The sequence below is a fragment of the Xyrauchen texanus genome, chromosome 10 (assembly GCF_025860055.1).
Source record: "Xyrauchen texanus isolate HMW12.3.18 chromosome 10, RBS_HiC_50CHRs, whole genome shotgun sequence".
Taxonomy (NCBI): domain Eukaryota; kingdom Metazoa; phylum Chordata; class Actinopteri; order Cypriniformes; family Catostomidae; genus Xyrauchen; species Xyrauchen texanus.
This window is the reverse complement of record NC_068285.1, coordinates 6,480,637-6,501,210: the sequence shown is the minus strand read 5'-3', so window position 1 is coordinate 6,501,210 and position 20,574 is coordinate 6,480,637. Positions and strand designations below refer to the sequence as shown.

Sequence of the window (20,574 nt, the reverse complement as noted above, 5' to 3'; positions counted from 1 at the left end):
AAACAATTACAATAATATTCAACCTGACTGTGTTCCAAAACACAATTGTGTGAAGATGTTGTTTTTGTTCACTGTGTTCATTCACAGAAATGTTTTGTAATATGAATAAACATCATTCATCCTTCTTTGTTTACTGAAAAACTGTGTGGAAAACATGCTTTCATGACTTGTAACACAATTTATGTCTTGTATTAAACATTTTGAATCTACTTGGCTACAGCGGCTGTTTGGTTAAAATGATGTTCCCTCTGATTAAAAAAAATACTCTTATGATGTTTCAGAGCAAATACATAAATATTGATAAATACTTAAAATAGGCAGAACATAATTGAGATATATTATACAGTATATCACCTACCTGCAGTCTCACTGACTCTACTATTATTATATCATATTTCATGTTGTTTCAGTGTATTGTTTTTGTTTGTATGTGGTATAAAAGCAAATTCTATTGTATATCTGCAGCAAGTTTCTTCCTCATCTGAACATTTTAAGAAGAGTTTTCGGTAACACTTTAGAATAAGGTTCTTTCGTTAATGAATAACTTTACAGGAACAAATGAGAAACGCAATATTAACAATCCAGTAACTACTATTAACTAACAAGAAGCTCTGATTAATGAATTAGTAAGTAATAGCAAACAGATGAAAGTGGTAGTTCACTATTAACTGATCAATAACTACTATTTTTTAATGCTTCTCAGGAACTACTGAAAAAGTTTCATAATTCATGCAAAACTAATCAATAACTAATGCAGGACAAATGACTAGCACCACATTAACATTTTAACTGCTACTGTAAACGAATACACAACGTTGTTTACATTATCAATATGTAATAGCATAGCAGACTTATGATTTGGGAAAGCTGTCAATAATTAGCTTATGCTGTCTCCTAGAACTATTTATCAACTGAATAATTTTAAAGAAATGGATTTTTAAATGCAGTTGTCGGGACCTTACTTGTCCTGTGGCCAATTTTCTGGCATTCCTCTGGACTGTCATTGAATCACTAGAGTCATGGTGACTACTGGAACATATTGAGTCATCAGCCATCCAAATACCATATACAGTTATTTCATTATTTAACCTACCTCTCAAAAAATATGTTTTCATGTATGTCTCCTTGCTCACATATACATATATGTGTGTGTGTGTGAATATCTTGTGAATGAATAGAAGATTCTACACTTTAGGATTAGCTTTTCATTAGTAACTACTGTAATAATCATGGTAACTAACTAGTGATGACTCATGTGTTACTGCATACTTCTATGGGAATTACTAATTATTTGGATCCATATTCTAAAGTGAAGATCATGGTAACTAACTAGTAATGACTCAAGTGTTACTACATACTTAAAGACATTTTCTAAAAGTATACTATTTAAAGGTTCACCAAAAATATCAAACGCTTGAAATGACTTTAGTGTTTGGTTGAACAAATCATGACTACAAAAATTGCTTTAAACATGAGGCATGAAACAATTAACTTTTATAAACATTTATACATTTTATAATTATTTATTAAGCATCTGGTACCATTTCCATTCAATGTAACAGCTTCACATAAAAATAAAACCATGTGATGCCTGAACTGGAAAAAACTATTTATTGCCTTCTACACACTTAGAAAAAAAAGGTACAGTGAAAGTACAATTTTGTTCCTATAGGTACAAAATATATAACAGTAACTATAAAGGTCCATAATAGGTCCTTAGAGTACAATTATGTTCCCAAAACGACTTATAAAGTTACAACTTTTTAGGCTTGGATGTGAAAAGTTCTTTTTTTTTTTTTTTACAGTTGAGCTCCAACTAGAATAACTTGTCTGTTTTTGTATTATTAATTTAATGTATGTCAGCTAATGATAACATCAAAACACCATATTAAACATTAAATAATCATTTATGTTTGTTGTAAAGTAGCTAGTATTCATTTTTTGTTTTAAAAACTTTTTATCAAATTAGTAAATTTTTGACAGTTGCATCAAAAACAGACATATTTGAATTAAATTTGAAATAAAGACCACGATAAACATATTTATTGCTTATGCAGACGTTACGGTTGTTGTCGCTTTAAGAAAATCTCCCGCTTGGCTTGAGTGAGTCGTTCGGTGCGTCCTGATCTGTTCTTCTGACAGAACTTCAGAACACGATTTCCAGCGACGAGCATTTCTGGAGGAACAGTTCTCAGGTAAATGCGGGATGATGCTATATATTCTTCTTTGTTCACGTATGATGGCAAGTTCTGTTGATTTTGTCGAATTTTATTTTCCCCTGCTTAAAGCCCGTGAAAAGTACTTGAGTCAGACTGGCTGTGGTACGTTACTGACCGATTGGGAAGAGCCCTCAGAAGTTTAAAATGGAGTTGGGGAAAATGTCTACCGCTCAATTAATAAAGGATCTATTGCAGTTTGGCATAGAAGTCTCTGAAGAGGAGAAGAATACATTTGAGGGTGAGTATGTTAATTGTCACATGTTGAGATGCTTTAAAAACAAAATCGAGTCTCCGAGGCTTTTCTCAAGGATTCTTCTCGGTGTGACAACGGCCTTTATCCATAGACTATACACTTTCATACTTTAGCCTCTCATACCATATTTAAAAAAAAATAAAACTATATATTTGCAGGGCTAGCCATTGTAATTCGTGGTTATCTCAGTTTTTATATTTTGAGTCCAAAAATGTCCTGCCGTTGGGATTGCGACATTTTGTTAGGCCGCACGAGACTTCCCCAACGCAACGCTCCGCCTCAGATTATACACGGCCATCAAACGCAAAATCAAGTGATTACTAATTAAAGTAAAATGGACATAAAGCGCTACGAATATTTATTGCATTGATATAAAAAATAATAGAAATTGATATAAAAATGAGTTTTCGATTTTAAATGTCCTCTTCATCATCCAAAATAAATGCAAATACTTATTTTTTAAATTATAGTTAGGCTTTTATTCACATTATCCACTAACAAAAATAACAGTGATGCCAAAGCTGTGTCCTGTTAAATCACTGATGGCCATTTGGGCTTCTGTTTAGAATTATGCCACTGCAATTATTAAATTCAGCTGTTTGTTACTTCTGTGTTCATGTATGTTTCATGTTTTATTATTTGAATCTTTATTTTATTGCAGAATTTATTTGTTAGCTCTGTAAAGTGTTCCCCACAGGTTACTATTTTTGTGTGTGTACTTTACCTCACAGGCAGTGGTGCAGTGTTTCAGCCTCAAAAACACTGGTTTAGTGTATGGTGTCACGAACCCCGCTCCTCTGCTTCTCCCCGCATCGTCTAGCACACACACGCACACTCCCTCACTCCGCCCCCTCGAGCTGTTCACGCTCTTTTTGCTCGCTCGAGCCCTCACGCCCACTTTGCTCCTACTCGCTCACATGCTCGTAGGTTATCTCCCTTCCTCGAGTTTCTCACGCGCTTCCAATCCTCCTGCACATTAGTTTCACCTGCACTCGTCTCATCACCTTTCATTGTTTACACCTGCACCTTCCCTATAAATACCACAGCACATCCATTTCACGGGTGTTGGTTATTGTGTTTAGTTTCCCGTATCTTTGCCCCCCGCTAGTCTCGTCTAGTTCTTCGCCCTATTGTTAACTGTTTTCCCGGCTTCGACCTCCCGCTCTCGTTTACCACTCTCTCCCGGATTAGCCCCTTACGATACTTTGATTCCCCGGCTTTCTACCCTATGCTTCCCTCGACTACTCTTCACTGGAATTGCCCTTTGTACTTTTGCCTGCACTGCTTTCGATTAATAAAGCAGTTTCATCCGACATTGTGACTGTCTCATCTTGTGTGTGTGTGTTCGCTACACATGGCTCTAATTGATGGGTAATTCAATTGTACATTTCATTATCTCTTTTATATTATAGACAATGATGTGGATGGAGAGACTGTTGCAATTGGTCTGACGGAGTCTATGGTTTCATTCCTGTTTGAGGGATCATTTAAGAAGCAGCAAAATTCCACAGATTTGTCCAACAAATGAAGGAAACGGAGACGTTAACGCTTGAACCTGTGCCTGCAGAATGCCTTTTGCAGTCTTCGGCTGGAGCAAGGTTGTTGCTATTTAATGTTTCATTTGTTTCAGGGAACTATTCTTAAAGTTAATCTTAAAGAAGCTGGGGTTTTCCTTTGCTTCCCCATATTCATTTACTGTAATTATACTTGTGCTTAATTCATTTCTTGCATCTATAACATTAAGTATTAGAGATGTTTTGAAATTTCTGCCTTTTCCTTTGCCAACAATACAAACAGAAAACACTACTTAAACAGATCAGATAACAGACTATTTGACATGGTGATAAAGCAGGTGCACAGTTTCAGCCCAGTGTGGCCAGAGTTTTTAGTACATAACTATTATTTATGTTTACTGTGCAACCATTTATTAAGGGTCAGTTCACCCACAAATACAATTCTGTCAATACTGCGTCCCGTGTCATTCCAAATCTCCATCTCCAGAACACAAATTAAGATATTTGTAATGAAATCTAAAAGCTTTCTGTCCCTCCATTGACAGCTTACACAACTAGCATTTTCAAGAAAGGTGGTAAAGACATGATTAAAGTAATCCATGTGTCTCTACTGGTTTAACCTCAATTTATGAACATAATCTACTCCATTTACAAAATATTAATCTCCAGCGTGCGTTCATGAGAGCACCACAACACATACATGTTGTATTGATGCAAGAGCAGACGTTGTGTAAACACGTGTTCAAGATTCATATTTTGTAAATAAAGTGGTAAACTATGTTGTAAATACAACACACACTAAGCACTCACGTGGCTTCATAAATTGAGGTTAAACCACTGATTTGGATTTCCTGCCTGACATATTGTAAATACCACAAGCACCCGCCATTAACAATCTGTCCCTCACGGACTGCGTGACTTCACCACAAGTAATTTTTTTCTGTGACTAACCGACTAATACAATTTTTAAGTCGACTAATCCTCTTTTAGTCGACTAACGATTAGTTGAATATTATGGGGCAGCCCTAGTCTTTACTACCTTTCTGGGCCTTGAAAGTGGTAGTTGCGAAGCTGTCAATGGAGGGATCAGAAAGCTGTCAGACTTCATTAAAAATATCTTAATTTGTGGTCTTTAGATGAATACAAAGTATTACAGGTTTGGAACGATATGAGGGTGAGTAAATAAAGACAGAATTTTATTTTTTGGGTGAACTAACCCTTTAAGTTGTATGAATTGACAACAGTGTATGAGTAGAGCTAAGATGATCAAGAAAAGTGTAGGGCACATATTTCAAGTAAGACTTGTTTGGAAAAATTATGAAGTTAGTGTTGATTATATTAATTTGTCAAAATTGCAAAGGACTTGAATTGAAACCGTTAAACTGATGCCATCATTACTGTGTAATGGAATGGAATTTAAATTCTGATATGCGCTGTCTTTTTTCTCTCTTTTTCCTGCACCTTGAAATTCCTGGGGTCAAAGTACCCAGTTCTCATCGTCAGACTGATGCTCACAGAAAACACAATAAAAAACAGCCATTGTATGATTTGTTTTCCCTTACACGTTGAAAAACGAACCTTTTTATAAACATGTCTCATATATGAGCATGAAAAAAAAACAAAGTCCATCAACATTTTGATTGCATATGTGTCAGACCCAAATACAAATAATAAAATCCTCTTCTCATAAAAAAACGACACTTCTAAATTTAGGCATTTATCTAGGTCTCTACATTAAAATCAGCAATTTTTCCAGTCGTGGTGAATAAATATCATGTGCAAGCAAACACTGAAGTCATTTTAAGCTTTTGAGGTTTTTGGTGAAGTTTTAGATGGTAATTCCCATAGAAGTATGCAGTAACACGTTACCATGATTATTACAGTAGTTACTAATGTAAAGCCAATCCTAAAGTGTAGAATCTTCTATTCATTCACAAGATATTCACACACACACACACACACACACACACACACACACACACACACACACACACACACACACACACACACAAACACAAACACATATATATATGTATATATGAGCTAGGAGACATACATAAAACATTTATTTGAGAGGTAGGTTAAATAATAAAATAACTGTATATGGTATTTTGATGGCTGATGACTCAATATGTTCCAGTAGTCACCATGACTCTAGTGATTCAATGACAGTCCAGAGGAATGCCAGAAAATTGGCCACAGGACAAGTAAGGTCCCGACGACTGCATTTAAAAATCCATTTCTTTAAAATTATTCAGTTGATAAATAGTTCTAGGAGACAGCATAAGCTAATTATTGACAGCTTTCCCAAATCATAAGTCTGCTATGCTATTACATATTGATAATGTAAAAAATGATTAGTTTTGCATGAATTATGAAACTTTTTCAGTAGTTCTCTGGGAAGCATTCCAAAAATAGTAGTTATTGATTAGTTAATAGTGAACTACCACTTTCATCTGTGTGCTATTACTTACAAATTCATTAATCAGAGCTTCTTGTTAGTTAATAGTAGTTACTAGATTGTTAATATTATGTTACTCATTTGTTCCTGTGTAGTTATTCATTAATGAAGGAACCTTATTCTAAAGTGTTACCGAGTTTTCTAAAGAGCTGGACAAAAAATAATGTTGTGATCATTTTGAACTGTGATGTCACAATCAGAAAAACTTGATTCACTTGAGAGTAAACAGACTCAGCAGAGGGAGCCCATCCACAAGTACAAAATAGTGGGCGACCGATACATCGCCAAGGCCGATAAATCGGATGATATTCTGACATATTTAATGATCGCCATTGGCTGATAAATTTCCCCGTTTGGCGATGAAAATCACCTGCCTGCATGTGAAGCGTATGAGACATGTAAACAACTAGTCACGGTTTGTTTTGTTGTTTCATGCCATTGTGTAACTACAATAATACTCCGGTGTGCAACATAGTGTCATTTAAACGGTCCACATAACAGAGCCGCGGCAGACATGTTTCAATCAAACTGTTATCATTTACTGTCTGCAAATATGCACATATCCAATAAACCAACTAAACTCAACTTGAGCAGATCAAGCATCCTGATGAACACTCATATATCTTCATCTGAAGCGCGTATTCTAACAGTCCTCAACAGTTCCCTGTATCTTTTCTTATGATAAAAATATGCGCATATTTCGTTTAAACAGATGTCATTCACGAACCTCAAGAAAATCCAGTGTTTTATTCCCATCGAGCACTCATCTAATATCTTCCTCTGAAGCGCGTATTCCATCAGCCAGAATCAAAAACTTCAGTATCAGGATCAAAAGTTCCTCTCATTCATAAACCATGAAGTAGGCGATACAGTTTAAACTGTCAGGAGATGGATCTGCATGAGCATGTGAGTGCAACTTCAAGGCTGTGTCCGAAACCAGGAAAATGCTACCTCCGGAGGCTGTATACTTGGGTACAATAAAAATAAGTTGCTTTTCAAAGTGTTTGGAGATCAGTTACCTAAAGCGTTCAATTCATTTAAAACAGCAGTCAGTTAAGCCAATAACTGATTAGGTAGCAAGTCAGATGTCTACATTTTCGGATGCAGCCCAAGATAAAAGCGCTTCACGTGTGCTTTAAGTACATTTCTTATTCACTATACACTGTTTGTACAACTGGTTTGATTCTGTATTTTTGAGTAAATGCGATTGCTAACGTGGACATGCCATTCATGGTTGCTGGACTACTGTATGAACTGTTATTTCCTTCTTCCTAATATATATATTTTTTTTCTCTTTCATCAATAAATTACTACAATTACTAAAATGTGATGACTAAATGGAAATCTGAAGAAACTGATATCTACCATTTAAAATACAATATTATCTTTTTGTTTTGTGTGAAATTGAATAAATATAGTGTTAAATAAGAGTTTATTATTATTATTTTTAGCAATTTTATGTTTGTTACTATAATAAATTGTCGGCCTTGTATCGGTCTACTGGCCACCCTGCTCTCTGGATATCGATATCGGCCATTAAAAACCCCATATCGGTCAACCACTTGTACACAGTAACCACAGCTATGCACCACAATATATTCATATCGTATATTCCAATGTACAAATGAATCTGAAAACACAAACCTCAGTATTTCCAATATACAGTGAGGACTCTTCAGTGCATCAGAGAGCAGCTTCACTCCTGAATCCTGCAGGTCATTGTTACTCAGGTCCAGCTCTATCAGATTTGAAGAGTTTGATCTGAGAATTGAGGCCAGTGCTGAACAACTTTTCTCTGTCAGATTACAGCCCATCAAACTGAGAGAGAAATTACAAGATAACAGTGTGTTAATCTAAATTTTTAGTAAAGGCTTCTCAGTACAGCTGTTGGGTAAAAAGAAAAAATATATGGCCCCCAAAAATGTTTTATTGCTCATAGGAGTTTGTAAAAAATTGTAAGTACTTCTACTGTCAAGACCCGGTCTGGACTGCCCTACTTGTTTTGTTCTGGAGATCTGTCTGTTTTGGTCCATGTGTGCATTTGTTTTGAGCACATGTCGTTGTTTGTGTTTGTGTCAGCCATGTGCTCTCCTTACTCCCTCTCCTCATTCCCCCTTGCCACACATCCTCATCTGCTCATCGTTGTGTCGATTGTCATCACCTGTTCCTCATGTGCTCTCCCTCTACATTGTCGCTTCTACCCTCTTTTGTCTGTCAGATCGTTTTGAGAGTTTGGTTAGTCTGTGTCCCTGGTTTGTCTTGTTAGTTTATTTTCTTAATTTCATGTTGGTTCTGTTCATTTTAATGTGAGAGTTTTTGGTTTGTATTTTGTTCTTTATTTTTTTCAGAAAAACATGTTTTTTTTTAGCATTTTCTTGAAAGTTCAAATGGTTTCATCAGAACAGAAGTTGGTTGAAAGCTCATTCCACCACCGTGGCACAGAGAAAGCGAATGAATGTTTCTTGCTCTCTCATTGGCTGTAGGTCAGCGCTGCAGCTGTAATCAGTCAAAACAAATTTCACACTTTGGAATCGCAGACAAGTCCAGATATGTAGCATGCTAGATATTGCAATGACATCAGCGATGCATCGGCGCTTCTCTCAGATTGCATTTTTGATAATTCATATATTGCGATCGTCATTCACGGGAGCAAGCTCCGATTTGCCTATGATTTCGGACTTTTGTCAGCGAGGAAACGAATTGGGTCCCACGGTCAGTCAGGATAAAGTCTGGTACACTTGTTGTTGTTCTCTGCCAATGCTTTAAATAACTTTACAATGATGGGTCTTTATGTTGTTCCTCCCAAATGGCGGCAGCAGAGATAGGAAGATCGTCATTCTCTTTCTGGCTGGAGTACAGGCCACAACCTGGTATGCTGGGAATTCTAGACAGAGCTTCAGGTGCTACATTCACTGCATTGTCAATTGAAGTTTTTACATCTGTATTGACAGGGGATGAGATGAGTGTAGGTTGAGGGGGAGGAATAGAGCTTAACAGTGAAAGACTTTGGGTGAGAATATTTGCACGTTGTCCTATTTTCTGGCGTCGAGGGTTGATGTCAGGTTCACTTGCACTGCCGGGTTGAAATGGATGATCCTACTGTGGGTTGGACTTCAATTCATATTTTTTGATTTGTAGGCCACTGAAGAAGATGAAATCCAATCCCAAAACTACAGTATATGCGAGTGTTTGGTGGGAGAGAACAGCAACAGGTAAGGTAAAGGTTTTGTGGTGAATATGAATTTGTATCTGTAACCATCCTAAAGGCACTTCTGTTTCACCATTAGCCAGATACAGTGGACCAAGAGACCAAGGGTGAAGTTTCTCTGGAGGAGAGAGCTTTTTCCACAGACTCTCATGGATCAGGTTATAACTTGCCCCTGTATCCACAATGGCCTTTCCAGACCAACCGCCGATGCAGATTGGGACTATTAACTGTTGAGGGATGACAGGAGTAATAGGGGCTGTTATGGGAGGTGGTTTCTTGGAGGTTAACAACATTTTTGTGGTTGAAGCAGTGACAGAATTGTTAGTTGCTTGACCTCCAGACTTATGAGAATGAAATGTCCGGTGACTGTTCTGCTTCACAGATCGATTTGGTGATGAGGAGTCATAATGTGGACAGTGGCCTGGTGAATGATGTCCCTTACACCTCCAACATTGCACTAGAGGCTTATCAGTGTTTTTGTTTGAAATTAGTTTAGGCACTTCTGGTGAAGGTTTTCAGTCCATAAATTTTTCATATTGGAATTGCTGCTCATGGTCTCGCTCCAGCTGATGCCCCAATTTGACAAGTTCCTCAACTGTGTTCACACAACTGTGTAACTGGATGGCGAGGTAAGGTTTTATATTTTTTAGAATAATTTTGACCATGTCACTTTCTGTTAAAGAAGGCTTCCATCTTTTGCAGAGAGCTCTATATGTAAAGGTGAAATCTCTGATGGTTTCCCTCTCTCCCTGGGATCTTGTACGGACTCTCTCAGCCAGCTCATCTTCGTAGTCTTCGGAGAGAAAGGCTGAAAGAAAAGCAGGTTCAAACTCATTCCATGTCGTTATTGAGGATCTGGCGGTTTCCCACCAGTCCAGTGCAGTGCCATGCAGTACGCTGCGGAAAGTTGCCAGGAGGTCAACCTCTGCGAGGGGATGCAATTCTAAGATGTCCTGAAATCGAGTTAGGTATAGGAGAGGATCAGTGTCATCGGAGGGCCTTCCAAATGTGGGAAAGGTTAACTTTAAATGGTCATTTTTACCAGCAGGCATAGGAAGCATGGGAACATTTTCTGGTGGTGAAGGGCATGTGGTGATGGGTGGGGAGTGTACATCTCGTTGGAGAGCAGCCAATTTCTTTTCGTGTTGTTTGATTTCTTCCATTTCAGAGTTCCTTGACATGTGTAGTCAGCTTGTCAATTTGGCTAATACACTTATTACACTCAGTAGATATTTGCTCGTTATCTTTTTGAAGATTCGTTTTTATGGCTCTAATGTCCCTCTGAAGCTCTACCTGGAGCTGTTCCACCATGAAGCGGACTTCTGAAAGCAAGGTTGACTCAACTTTTTGTAGTTCCTCTGAAATCATCACTTTTGTGGCCTTAAGTAATTGGTTGGAATCTGTCTCACCCTGGTGTTTTGATGTAGTTAACACCGTGAAAATTTTACATTGGTTGGCTTCCATTTTGGCAGTCAAGTCTGAGAGTTGCCTTTCGTTTTTGAAAGTTGCCGTTTTTTGCCCCTGGGTAAGTTCACTTAAAGCTCTCTCTTGATATTTCATGAAGTCACACAGGTTGTCCCAATTACCTTGTATTTGAGCAGTAAGATGGTGAATTTCCTTTCCAGGAGTTGGGAGAATACCAGGCAGATCATGCTGTGCCACCGAAGATGGAGGTGAAGTTTGGAAATAAGTGCATAGTTGCATGGAATATGGTTCTTGTTGGAAGGTGGGAGCTTGGACAACAGGGCTGCCATCTGGTGTCAGGGAAGCAAAACGCACATGGGTTACAGGCATGATACGGCTGAACTGAGTGGGGGTGGAATGAAATGTGGCAGCATGGGATGATGGGAAAAATACTGGTTGCTGCTCTAGTAGTTGCACAGGTGGCCAGTTTGGGGTTGATATATCTAAAGTTTCCACAAAAGTGGATTGGGGAGGTATAGAAGCGGCCATCTTTGTTGTGTTTGTGTCAATGAAGAATGCAAAATGCTTTGCAAATAATCAATAAATGAAATGTCAGTATTTTGGGGCCACAAGGGGAGAAACAAAACAGGATAATAAACCCTGGTTACCTTTTTACTTTCACAATTGGCAAACAATGTACCTCCTACTCATACACCAGATACAAAACACAACACCAAGTATTCAGTGAACAAACCACACTTCAATAATCAATTAACTTTCAATTATACAAATCAAAATTCACTCAATTTGCACCAGATTCACACACAAATACCCTTTTCGTTTTTCAACCCTCAAATACACACAAATTACAAGGATTTCCAACATAAATGGTTAGCATGATAATTATTATTGTTTTTTTTTCAGTTCAATAGACACAAATTACAATGATTTTCAACATGAAAGGTTAGAATTATCTTTTTTTTTTTCAAAGATTCAACAGTTTTTAAACAGTCTTAAATCACAAAAAAATAATACCCATATGGTTTCAATGTTTCAGTTCACAGAATTTCAGTTATTCAATTATCCAAAAACACATTAGAGTTACCAAATTTAAATATTCAGGTTCAGTTAATCACAAACACATTAGAGTTACCAAATTTAAATATTCAGGTCCCTTTTCGGGCGCCACTTCTGTAACAGTGGCGGGCCCAAAAACCAGGTTAAATTTTGGATTGTAAATAGTTCCAAAAAAAATTTTTGGGGCACCAGACAGGTCAAGCCTGTCACTAGTAGATTTTAACTCTTATGGGATAGCTCACAAAAAACACCAGTTACATACACACACACACACACAAACAAAACAAAAAAAAACTGCACAAACAACTGAATGCAGTTAAATATTATATATTTTTGCCCCCATCCATAATACAACCATAGCACAATGTTTAACAGAAACAGTTATCAAAAATAACAAAACACTGTAGCGGAAAATGTCTATCGGTGATGCACCTGTATATTTTTTTAAGTCAAAATCAGTAGATTTTGAGTGTCCTTTTCACTCACATGTATCAAAAAAACTAAACAACAGGGAGGCAAGAAATAGAGGGTAATTCGATTGGCACGAAAACATTTCTTGAATTTAAAGAAAAGGAAATCTACACGCAACACTCACTCTGAGAGAGGCGCAAATGTGGGGCTGTGAATGTATGCGGTTATGTGTGTGTGTGTGTGTGTGCGCGTGTTTGTGTGGGTGTGTGTGTGTTTGCAAAACACTGAGCAGGGATGGCAGGGAGATTTATTTTCGGGGCTTGAGGTTGCAGAGAAGCCGACACAAGTCGATTAACTGAGCTGGTTACTTGACCACATCCTTTGCATAAGATGACATACTCTGCAGCCGGCATAAGGAAGTACGGCGCATAACCGCTTCACTCCAGCGTTAACACTGGCCAAACACAGGGCGCGTCCCGCTCTAGCTTAGGAACCGATCTCAAACACCCTCAGGTAATCCGTGCACCTTGCTTTCTTCTAGCTCCTCTCAACTTTTTCTGTCTCCGTCTTTACCTTCCTTTTTATAATTTTGCTTAATTGTTTCTGTTCCATATATAGGCATGGATTGGGCAGATTTTTTCATGCACCGCCACAGTTTGAAACCAGGAAAATGCTACCTCCGGAGGCTGTATAGGAGTGTATGATGAAAATAAGGTGTTTTTCAAACTGTTCGGATATCAGTTTCCTTAAATGTTCAATTAATTAAAAAAAGCTGTCAGTTAAGCCAATAACTGATTAGGTAGCAAGTCAGCTGCCTACATTTTGGGATACAGCACAAGATAAAAGCTCTTCATGTGTGCTTTAAGTACATTTCTTATTCAATCTACACTGTTTGTACAATTGGTTTGATTCTGTATTTCTTGAGTAAATGTGATTGCTAATGTGGACATTCCATTCATGGTTGCTGGACTACTGTATAAACTGTTATTTCCTTCTTCCTAATATATAACAATTTCTTCACTTTCATCAATAAATTACTAATATGACTTAAATGAGATGACTAAACAGAAATCTGAAAAATCTGCTATCAACCATTTAAAATTCAGTATTATCTTTTTGTTTTGTGTAAAATTCAATAAATATAGTGCTAAATATGAGTTTATTATTATTATTATTAGCAATTTTATGTTTGTTACTATAATACATTTTGTGAAATGTCGGCCTTGTATCTGTCTATCGGTAACCATGCTCTCTGGATATCAGTATTACATCGGCCATTAAAAACTCCATATCGGTCGACCACTGGTACAAAGTAACCACAGCTATGAACCACAATATATTCATATCATATATTCCAATACACTAATGAATCTGCAAACACAAACCTCAGTATTTCCAGTGTACAGTGAGGACTCTTCAATGCATCAGAGAGCAGCTTCAATCCTGAATCCTGCAGGTCATTGTTACTCAGGTTCAGCTCTCTCAGACTTGAGGAGTTTGAGCTGAGAATTGAGGCCAGGGCTGAGCAACTTTTCTCTGTCAGATTACAGCCCATCAGACTGCGAGAGAAATTACAAGATACCAGTGTGTTAATCTATACATTTTAGTAAAGGCTTCTTAGTACAGCTGTTGGGTAAAAAGGAAAAACATATGGCCCCCCAAAAATTTGATTGCTTATAGGAGTTTGTAAAAAAATGTAAGTACTTCTACTGGACTTCCCTACATGTTTTGTTCTGGAGTTCTGTCTGTTTTGGTCCATGTCTGTATTTGTTTTGAGCACATGTCTTTGTTTGTGTTTTTGTCAGCCATGTGCTCTCCTTACTCCCTCTCCTCATTCCCCCTTGCCACACCTCCTCATCTGCTCATTGTTGTGTCAATTGTCATCACCTGTTCCTCATGTGCTCTCCCTCTACATTGCTTCAACCCTCTTGTGTCTGTCAGATCGTTTTGAGAGTTTGTATAGTCATTCCTAGCCTGTGTCCCTGGTTTGTCTTGTTAGTTTTATTTTCTTAATTTCATGTTGGTTCTGTTCATTTTAATGTGAGAGTTTTTGTTTTGTATTTTGTTCTTTCTTTTTTTTTTAATAAAAGCTCTTTGTTACCATCTTTCGCTCACTTCGACGTTGTGTCGAAGAAGCAACACTACGGGTCTCTCTTGAGAGCCTTTTGCATCTCTGAACTTAGAGAAAAGGCCAATGAGAATTTGGCAGACAGAATTTGCATGTCCCTCCCCCGGACATACAGGTATTTAAGGCGGGAAATGCGTCTGTTTCATTCAGAAATATTCTTTGGAGCCAACCGGTTGTATGTGCAGCGAGCTGCGAGCGACTGGTTATTCTCTCATCTCTGGCGTTAGCACATGCTGTTGGATTTACGGCGCATATCAGCAGCTTTCTGTGCGCTTTGACTGTTCTGTTACAAAAAAGTTTTTTTAAAAACTAAAAAAAGAGTTTTTCTCTAAAGAGCAATACACAGTGGCATTGAAAGTCCTTTTCAGGATGCGTCTTTGTAATGATGCCTTTCCGCCCCTGTGTTGTTCCTGGATGCAGTAGAGTGCTCTCCACTCCCGACGGTCACAGGCGCTGTCTCGTGTGTTTGGGCAGCGATTACACCGAGGCAGTGTTTGTTGATGGTTCGTTTTCTCACTGTGAGAACCTGACCATGGCAGCATTTCGGTCGCGGCTTTCCTTCCCCCGTGTCGCTCTTTCTTCCCACGGGATTGAGGATGACCCTGCTGGCGATGGAGGCGATTTGGGGATAGCAGTGGGCTCGGTTTCGCCGTGTACGTCCCCATGAACCACCCGCTCCCCGGCATGCTCGTTTTCTTCCATCCGGGCTTGAGACAACAGCAGCTCGCCTCGCGGCCAGCCTGCTCATCCACCGGAGCCCCCCCGAGCTGGATGAGCTCGCCGCTGCATCGGAGAGTGGTCTGGAGTCTGACGCGGATGACTTGATTGGGCTGCCACCTTCGGGTCAGCACGCCCAGTCTGAGATGACACCCAGATGTCGACATGCTTGCCCCGGGCCGCCATCAGCATGGGGCTGGATTGGAACCCTCCATCCTCCACGCAGCCTTCGTTTGCCAGGGCCGCCTTCAGCGTGGGGCTGGACTGGAACCCTCCATCCTTCCCGCAGCCTTCCTGGACAGAGCGGTTGTGATCCACCTGTGTCGTTAGTAGTTCTGACCCTGATGTGCTGCAGGATCTGCACTTAGCTCTCGGGCTGGCGATGGCCACTCTCGTGGTCCAGGAACATCATCTGTAGCTGAACCTGGTCGAGATGCGCGACGCAGACAAAGCACGCTTTCTCAACGCGCCCGTCTCCCAGTTCGGCCTTTTTGGTGACACCGTTGAGGACTTCGCCCAGCAGTTCTCAGTGGTGAAGAAGCAGACGGAGGCTATCTCCCACATCATGCCCCGTCGCACCTCCAGCACTGGCCGTGCCCCGTCTGGCCACCGAGGGCGTCCTCCTGCGGCTTCCATAAAGCGTGCAGCTCAGCCACAACCTGGGCCCAGCTCTCAGCCCCCGCTGCGCTGGCACATCAATTGACTCAAGTCACTGCGTGCCACTCACATCCAAGGCAACCTCAACATGGTAGCGGATGCGCTATCACGACAGCGTTCCCCCAGCTGAAAGTGGAGGCTTAATCCCCAGTCGGTCCAGCTGATTTGGGAACAGTTCGGCAATGCACAGGTAGACCTATTCGCCTCCAGAGAGACCTCCGACTGCCCGCTCTGGTACGCCCGAGCGGAGGCTCCCCTCGGGACAGACGTGCTGGCACACAGCTGGCCCACGGGCTGCACAAGTACGCATTTCCCCCAGTGAGCCTTCTTGCACAAGTGCTATGCAAGGTCAGGGAGGATGAGGAACAAGTCACTTTGGTGGCCCCCTATTGGCATTCTCGGACTTGGTTCTCGGACCTCGTGCTCCTCGCGACAGCCCCTCTCTGGCAAATTCCACTGAGGAAGTACCTTCTTTCTCAGGGACGGGGCATGCTCTGGCATCTGCGCCCAGACCTCTGGAAACTCCACGTCTGGCCCCTGGACGGCATGCGGAAGATCTAGCTGGCCTACCATCTATTGTCGTAGACACGACCAACCAAGCCAGAGCCCCTTCTACTAGGCAACTTTATGCCCTGAATTGGCACTTGTTCGCAAATTGGTGTTTTTCCCACGCTGAAGACCCACAGAGTTGCGCAGTTGGGTCAGTGCTCTCATTTCTGCAGGAGAGGTTAGAGGGGAGGCTGTCCCCCTCCACCTTGAAGGTGTATGTAGCCGCTATCTCGGCCCACCACGACGCAGTAGACGGCAAGTCTTTGGGTAAGCACGACCTAGTTATCAGGTTCCTAATAGGTGCCAGGAGATTGAATCCCTCCCGGCCAAGCCTGTTCCCCTCCTGGGATCTCTCTGTGGTCCTCTTGGGCCTTCAGAGATCCCCCTTCAAGCCGCTAGAATCAGTTGGACTCAAGGCCCTCTCTTTAAAGACGGCCTTACTGATCGCACTCGCCTCCATCAAGAGGGTAGGGGACCTGCAAGCATTCTCTGTCAGCGACACCTGACTGGAGTTCGGTCCGGCAGACACTCATTTGATCCGCGACCGGGCTACGTGCCCAAGGTTCCTATGACTCGCTTCAGAGACCAGGTAGTGAACCTGCAAGCTCTGCCATGGGAGAAAGCTCCTTCGATGCTGTCTATGTGCTTTGCGTATCTATTTGGACCGCACGCACGCAGAGCTTTAGATGTTCTGAGCAGCTCTTTGTCTGCTTTGGTGGACAGCGGAAAGGGAACGCTGTCTCCAAACAGAGGCTTTCCCACTGGGTGGTTTACGTCAAAGCATTGGCCTATCACACCCAGGCCGTGCCCACCCCTTTGCGGGTTCGAGCACACTCGACCAGAAGTGTGGCATCCTCATGAGCACTTGCCAAAGGCGCCTCCCTAGCAGATATATGCAGAGCAACACCCAATACATTTACAACACCCAATACATTTACAAGATTTTTTACAATCTCAGGGTTGAGTCGGTTTCGTCCCGTGTTTTCTCAGGTCCGAGCTGGTAGAACTTGGTAACACTGTGACAACTTACCGGGTGGACCGCTTGCACGTAGCGCCTTTTCTCTCCGCTGAGGTAATACCGTGTGCTCTTACCCCAGGAGATCCCACTAACTCGGCTCCCTGGATGACTCCTCCCTAACCCTCTGGTCCACGAATTCAGCGGAGGAATTTGCCGACCAAGACCAATGCGGGTACTCAATCTACCCTGCCCTGGCATTGGTGCTCCACAGGTCAGGACACCTACATGGACTTATCCCCCTGTGTGTATTTTCCGCAGTACAGAACCCTTGCGAGTGGACCCACGTCTCCCTTGGGCAGTCCTCCCAGACCCCTGGTCACCGTGTTTGCAGCTTCTCCTCCCTCTCAGTAAGGTAGGATCTACCACCGCGCCATTCTCCACATGTGACCTAAAAGCCCATGTTATGTATTTCACCATCCTTTACCTCCCCCAGTCTGGGCAGGTGTGGTCTCCGCAGGGTCTTTCCCCCCTGAAAGAATAGGAGAACTGGGATACAACTCCTTCCCTGATGCGTATGATAGCATTAAGATGGCCCCAGCTGCTTTAGCTCTATGCGAGAAACATAGAAAGAGAAAAGGCGCGGCTTGCTCCCATGCTTGGCATGACGCCTTGATCCCCCTATCGGGACGTAAAGAACCAGAAGGTTTGGCGATTTTATGGGGCATTGCCCGCACCTGTGTCAGCAACGCACATACATGGTTCAGCGCATGGCGTGATTGAAATTGGACCCCTAGTGTCGCTTCTTCGACACAACGTTGAAGTGAGCGACAGACGGGGAACGTCTAGGTTACTGTTGTAATCTCTGTTCCCTGATGGAGGGAACAAGATATTGTGTCCTCCCAGCCACGTCACTGAACCTAACCACTCTTGCGGCGGTACCTCATCGTCGGCTCCTCAGACAAATCCTGAATGAAACAGATGCATTTCCCGCTTTAAATACCCGTATGTCTAACTCTGCGAGAACCAAGTCATAAAAACTCTCACACAGAAGAACATTTTCACCTGAGTCAACACATCCTACTGAGCAAGGACAATAAAACACAAATCTCACATCTGACCTCTATCTAACCTCAGGCCAATTTAGGCACAAATATCTGCCCCCCCTCCTTATCTACATGCAACAAAATATAATATGTGATGTATACAAATAATCTAACTAGTGGAACATGTTTGGTATCATTTAAAATGTCTCAGTGCGTCTGGTATAGTGCTCTCATTCCCAGGTTTGTAATACTTAATGACAACAAAGGTATAAGGTCTTTGCCAAATGCTTTATAATTCTGGAGGTCTGTCCCCATCCCTGCTTGTATGTTAATGAGGTATGTCCCCAAGACTTCCAAACCTAACCACTTCCAAAATTCCCTTTGTTCATGGTTTGGGTATTTAAGGAGATGTGACACATTGTTCATGGTTCTCTGTAGTCAGACGATCCCACACGGTTTACTGTGTTTAATTTATATCAGGTGATTGCAATTCGAATTTCTTATGTTTTGATAAAATGTCTAACTTTTGACTTATCACTGTCTAATTGGAATTGATGAATTGATTATGTTACCTGGTCAATAAATTGTCAACATTTGATTTTATTCTGACTCTGACATTGTGTTTCGCAAACAGATTAAACGATTTGTATGTTACCGCAAGTCTGCGTCAGATTAGTGACGACTAATATTTGGCATCAATTCAAGTGTACTTGGTTTGCAAAGACAAAAAGGGAATTTCTGTTTAGAACAGCAAATGCTGCTTGACCAATCTAAATTCGGGTGTGTCTTACCTCTGTTTTGATTTGATGTTTCTCTAGATAAGTGTATGTGGGAAACCACACATGGCCAATCAAAAGCTATTACAAGAGAAGTTATGTTGGTCAACTTACATCTGTAATAGTGGCCGTGACCTCTACTGAAGAAAACGTTAAGTTACATTCAAGTGTATGCAATTCCATGGGGGCTATACTGAAGTATCTTTGATTGTGTGAGCGTGAATGTGACCGATCTCAGGTATATAGCAATTACCTCTGTTTGATGATCCAATACTGGCCGATTGTGATCGTGAGACCCGCGGTGTACAGAAAAACACGCGAGGACCTCAAAGCGACATAGTTTCTTAATCTAAACAGGTCAAATATAATTAAAGGAGTTAAAAGAATAATCAAACATTCGCTCACTTTTAATGATGCTCAGATATCATTAAAAACCTTTTTCATTTATGGAGTCAGATGAAATAACGAGGTAATACATAAGAGAAAATGTATTTCATTTAATCTTGTTGTGTTGCGTAACAAGAAAGACAGTAATGCGCAGAGACCTTCACCCGTATTATTTGAGACCGCCATTGGACCGATAAACGGGCTTACACTTCTGTAAAAATAATTAACAGAATAATTTATTTTGATACTGTTTTATTGTTATTGTTATAATAATTAACAGCTACAACAACCATGATACGAAGCAGAAATTCATAGATGTGATTTTTAATATGTATGTTTTGCATGTACAGAAATAAATAACACATGCATACATTAAATCACATTTACTGTAATTGCAAAAGATTTTTGTTATATATTAGCAACATAAACAATCATATATATCGTATTCCCCATTGAGGTGCATCTCTTACACTAAACGGTGATACAAATAATAAATAGCTATGCATACAGGACAAATGACGCCAATATTTTGAGGGAACATATAAAGAAAATATTAAAATTAATAAAATATAAATATTAAATTAATAATGTATTACTTTACCAATATCAATGCATTTTTACAAGTAAATTTACATTTACGCATTTGGCAAGTATCTAGAGTTCATGATAAAGTTAAACAAAGAAGTATTAATAATTCTCCCCTTGCACACATAGATTTGATTGGAATACATCACATCCAGTCGGGTGTCGCATACGGTATAGTCCCTCGAGGTCAACATTTTTAATGCATGCAAAGCTCAAATCAGATCAAA

General features: G+C 40.5%; 3 protein-coding genes across 3 annotated transcripts in view; 1 reads left to right on the top strand and 2 right to left on the bottom strand.

Moving 5' to 3' along the window:
• LOC127650479 (uncharacterized) overlaps positions 1 to 20,574 on the bottom strand; it is a 1,198,408-nt gene that overhangs the window by 763,696 nt on the left and 414,138 nt on the right.
• The window catches only part of LOC127650380 (NACHT, LRR and PYD domains-containing protein 3-like), a 1,539,373-nt gene that overhangs the window by 1,374,988 nt on the left and 143,811 nt on the right, over positions 1 to 20,574 (top strand). The window lies entirely within an intron of this gene.
• The window catches only part of LOC127650387 (protein NLRC3-like), a 132,929-nt gene that overhangs the window by 22,284 nt on the left and 90,071 nt on the right, over positions 1 to 20,574 (bottom strand). The window contains exons 9-10 of the mRNA XM_052135785.1: positions 13,933 to 14,106; positions 8,092 to 8,265 (exon numbers count right to left, since the gene is read on the bottom strand). Of these exons, the coding sequence (XP_051991745.1) occupies positions 8,092 to 8,265; positions 13,933 to 14,106 (348 nt within the window). The remainder of the gene's footprint in view (positions 1 to 8,091; positions 8,266 to 13,932; positions 14,107 to 20,574) is intronic.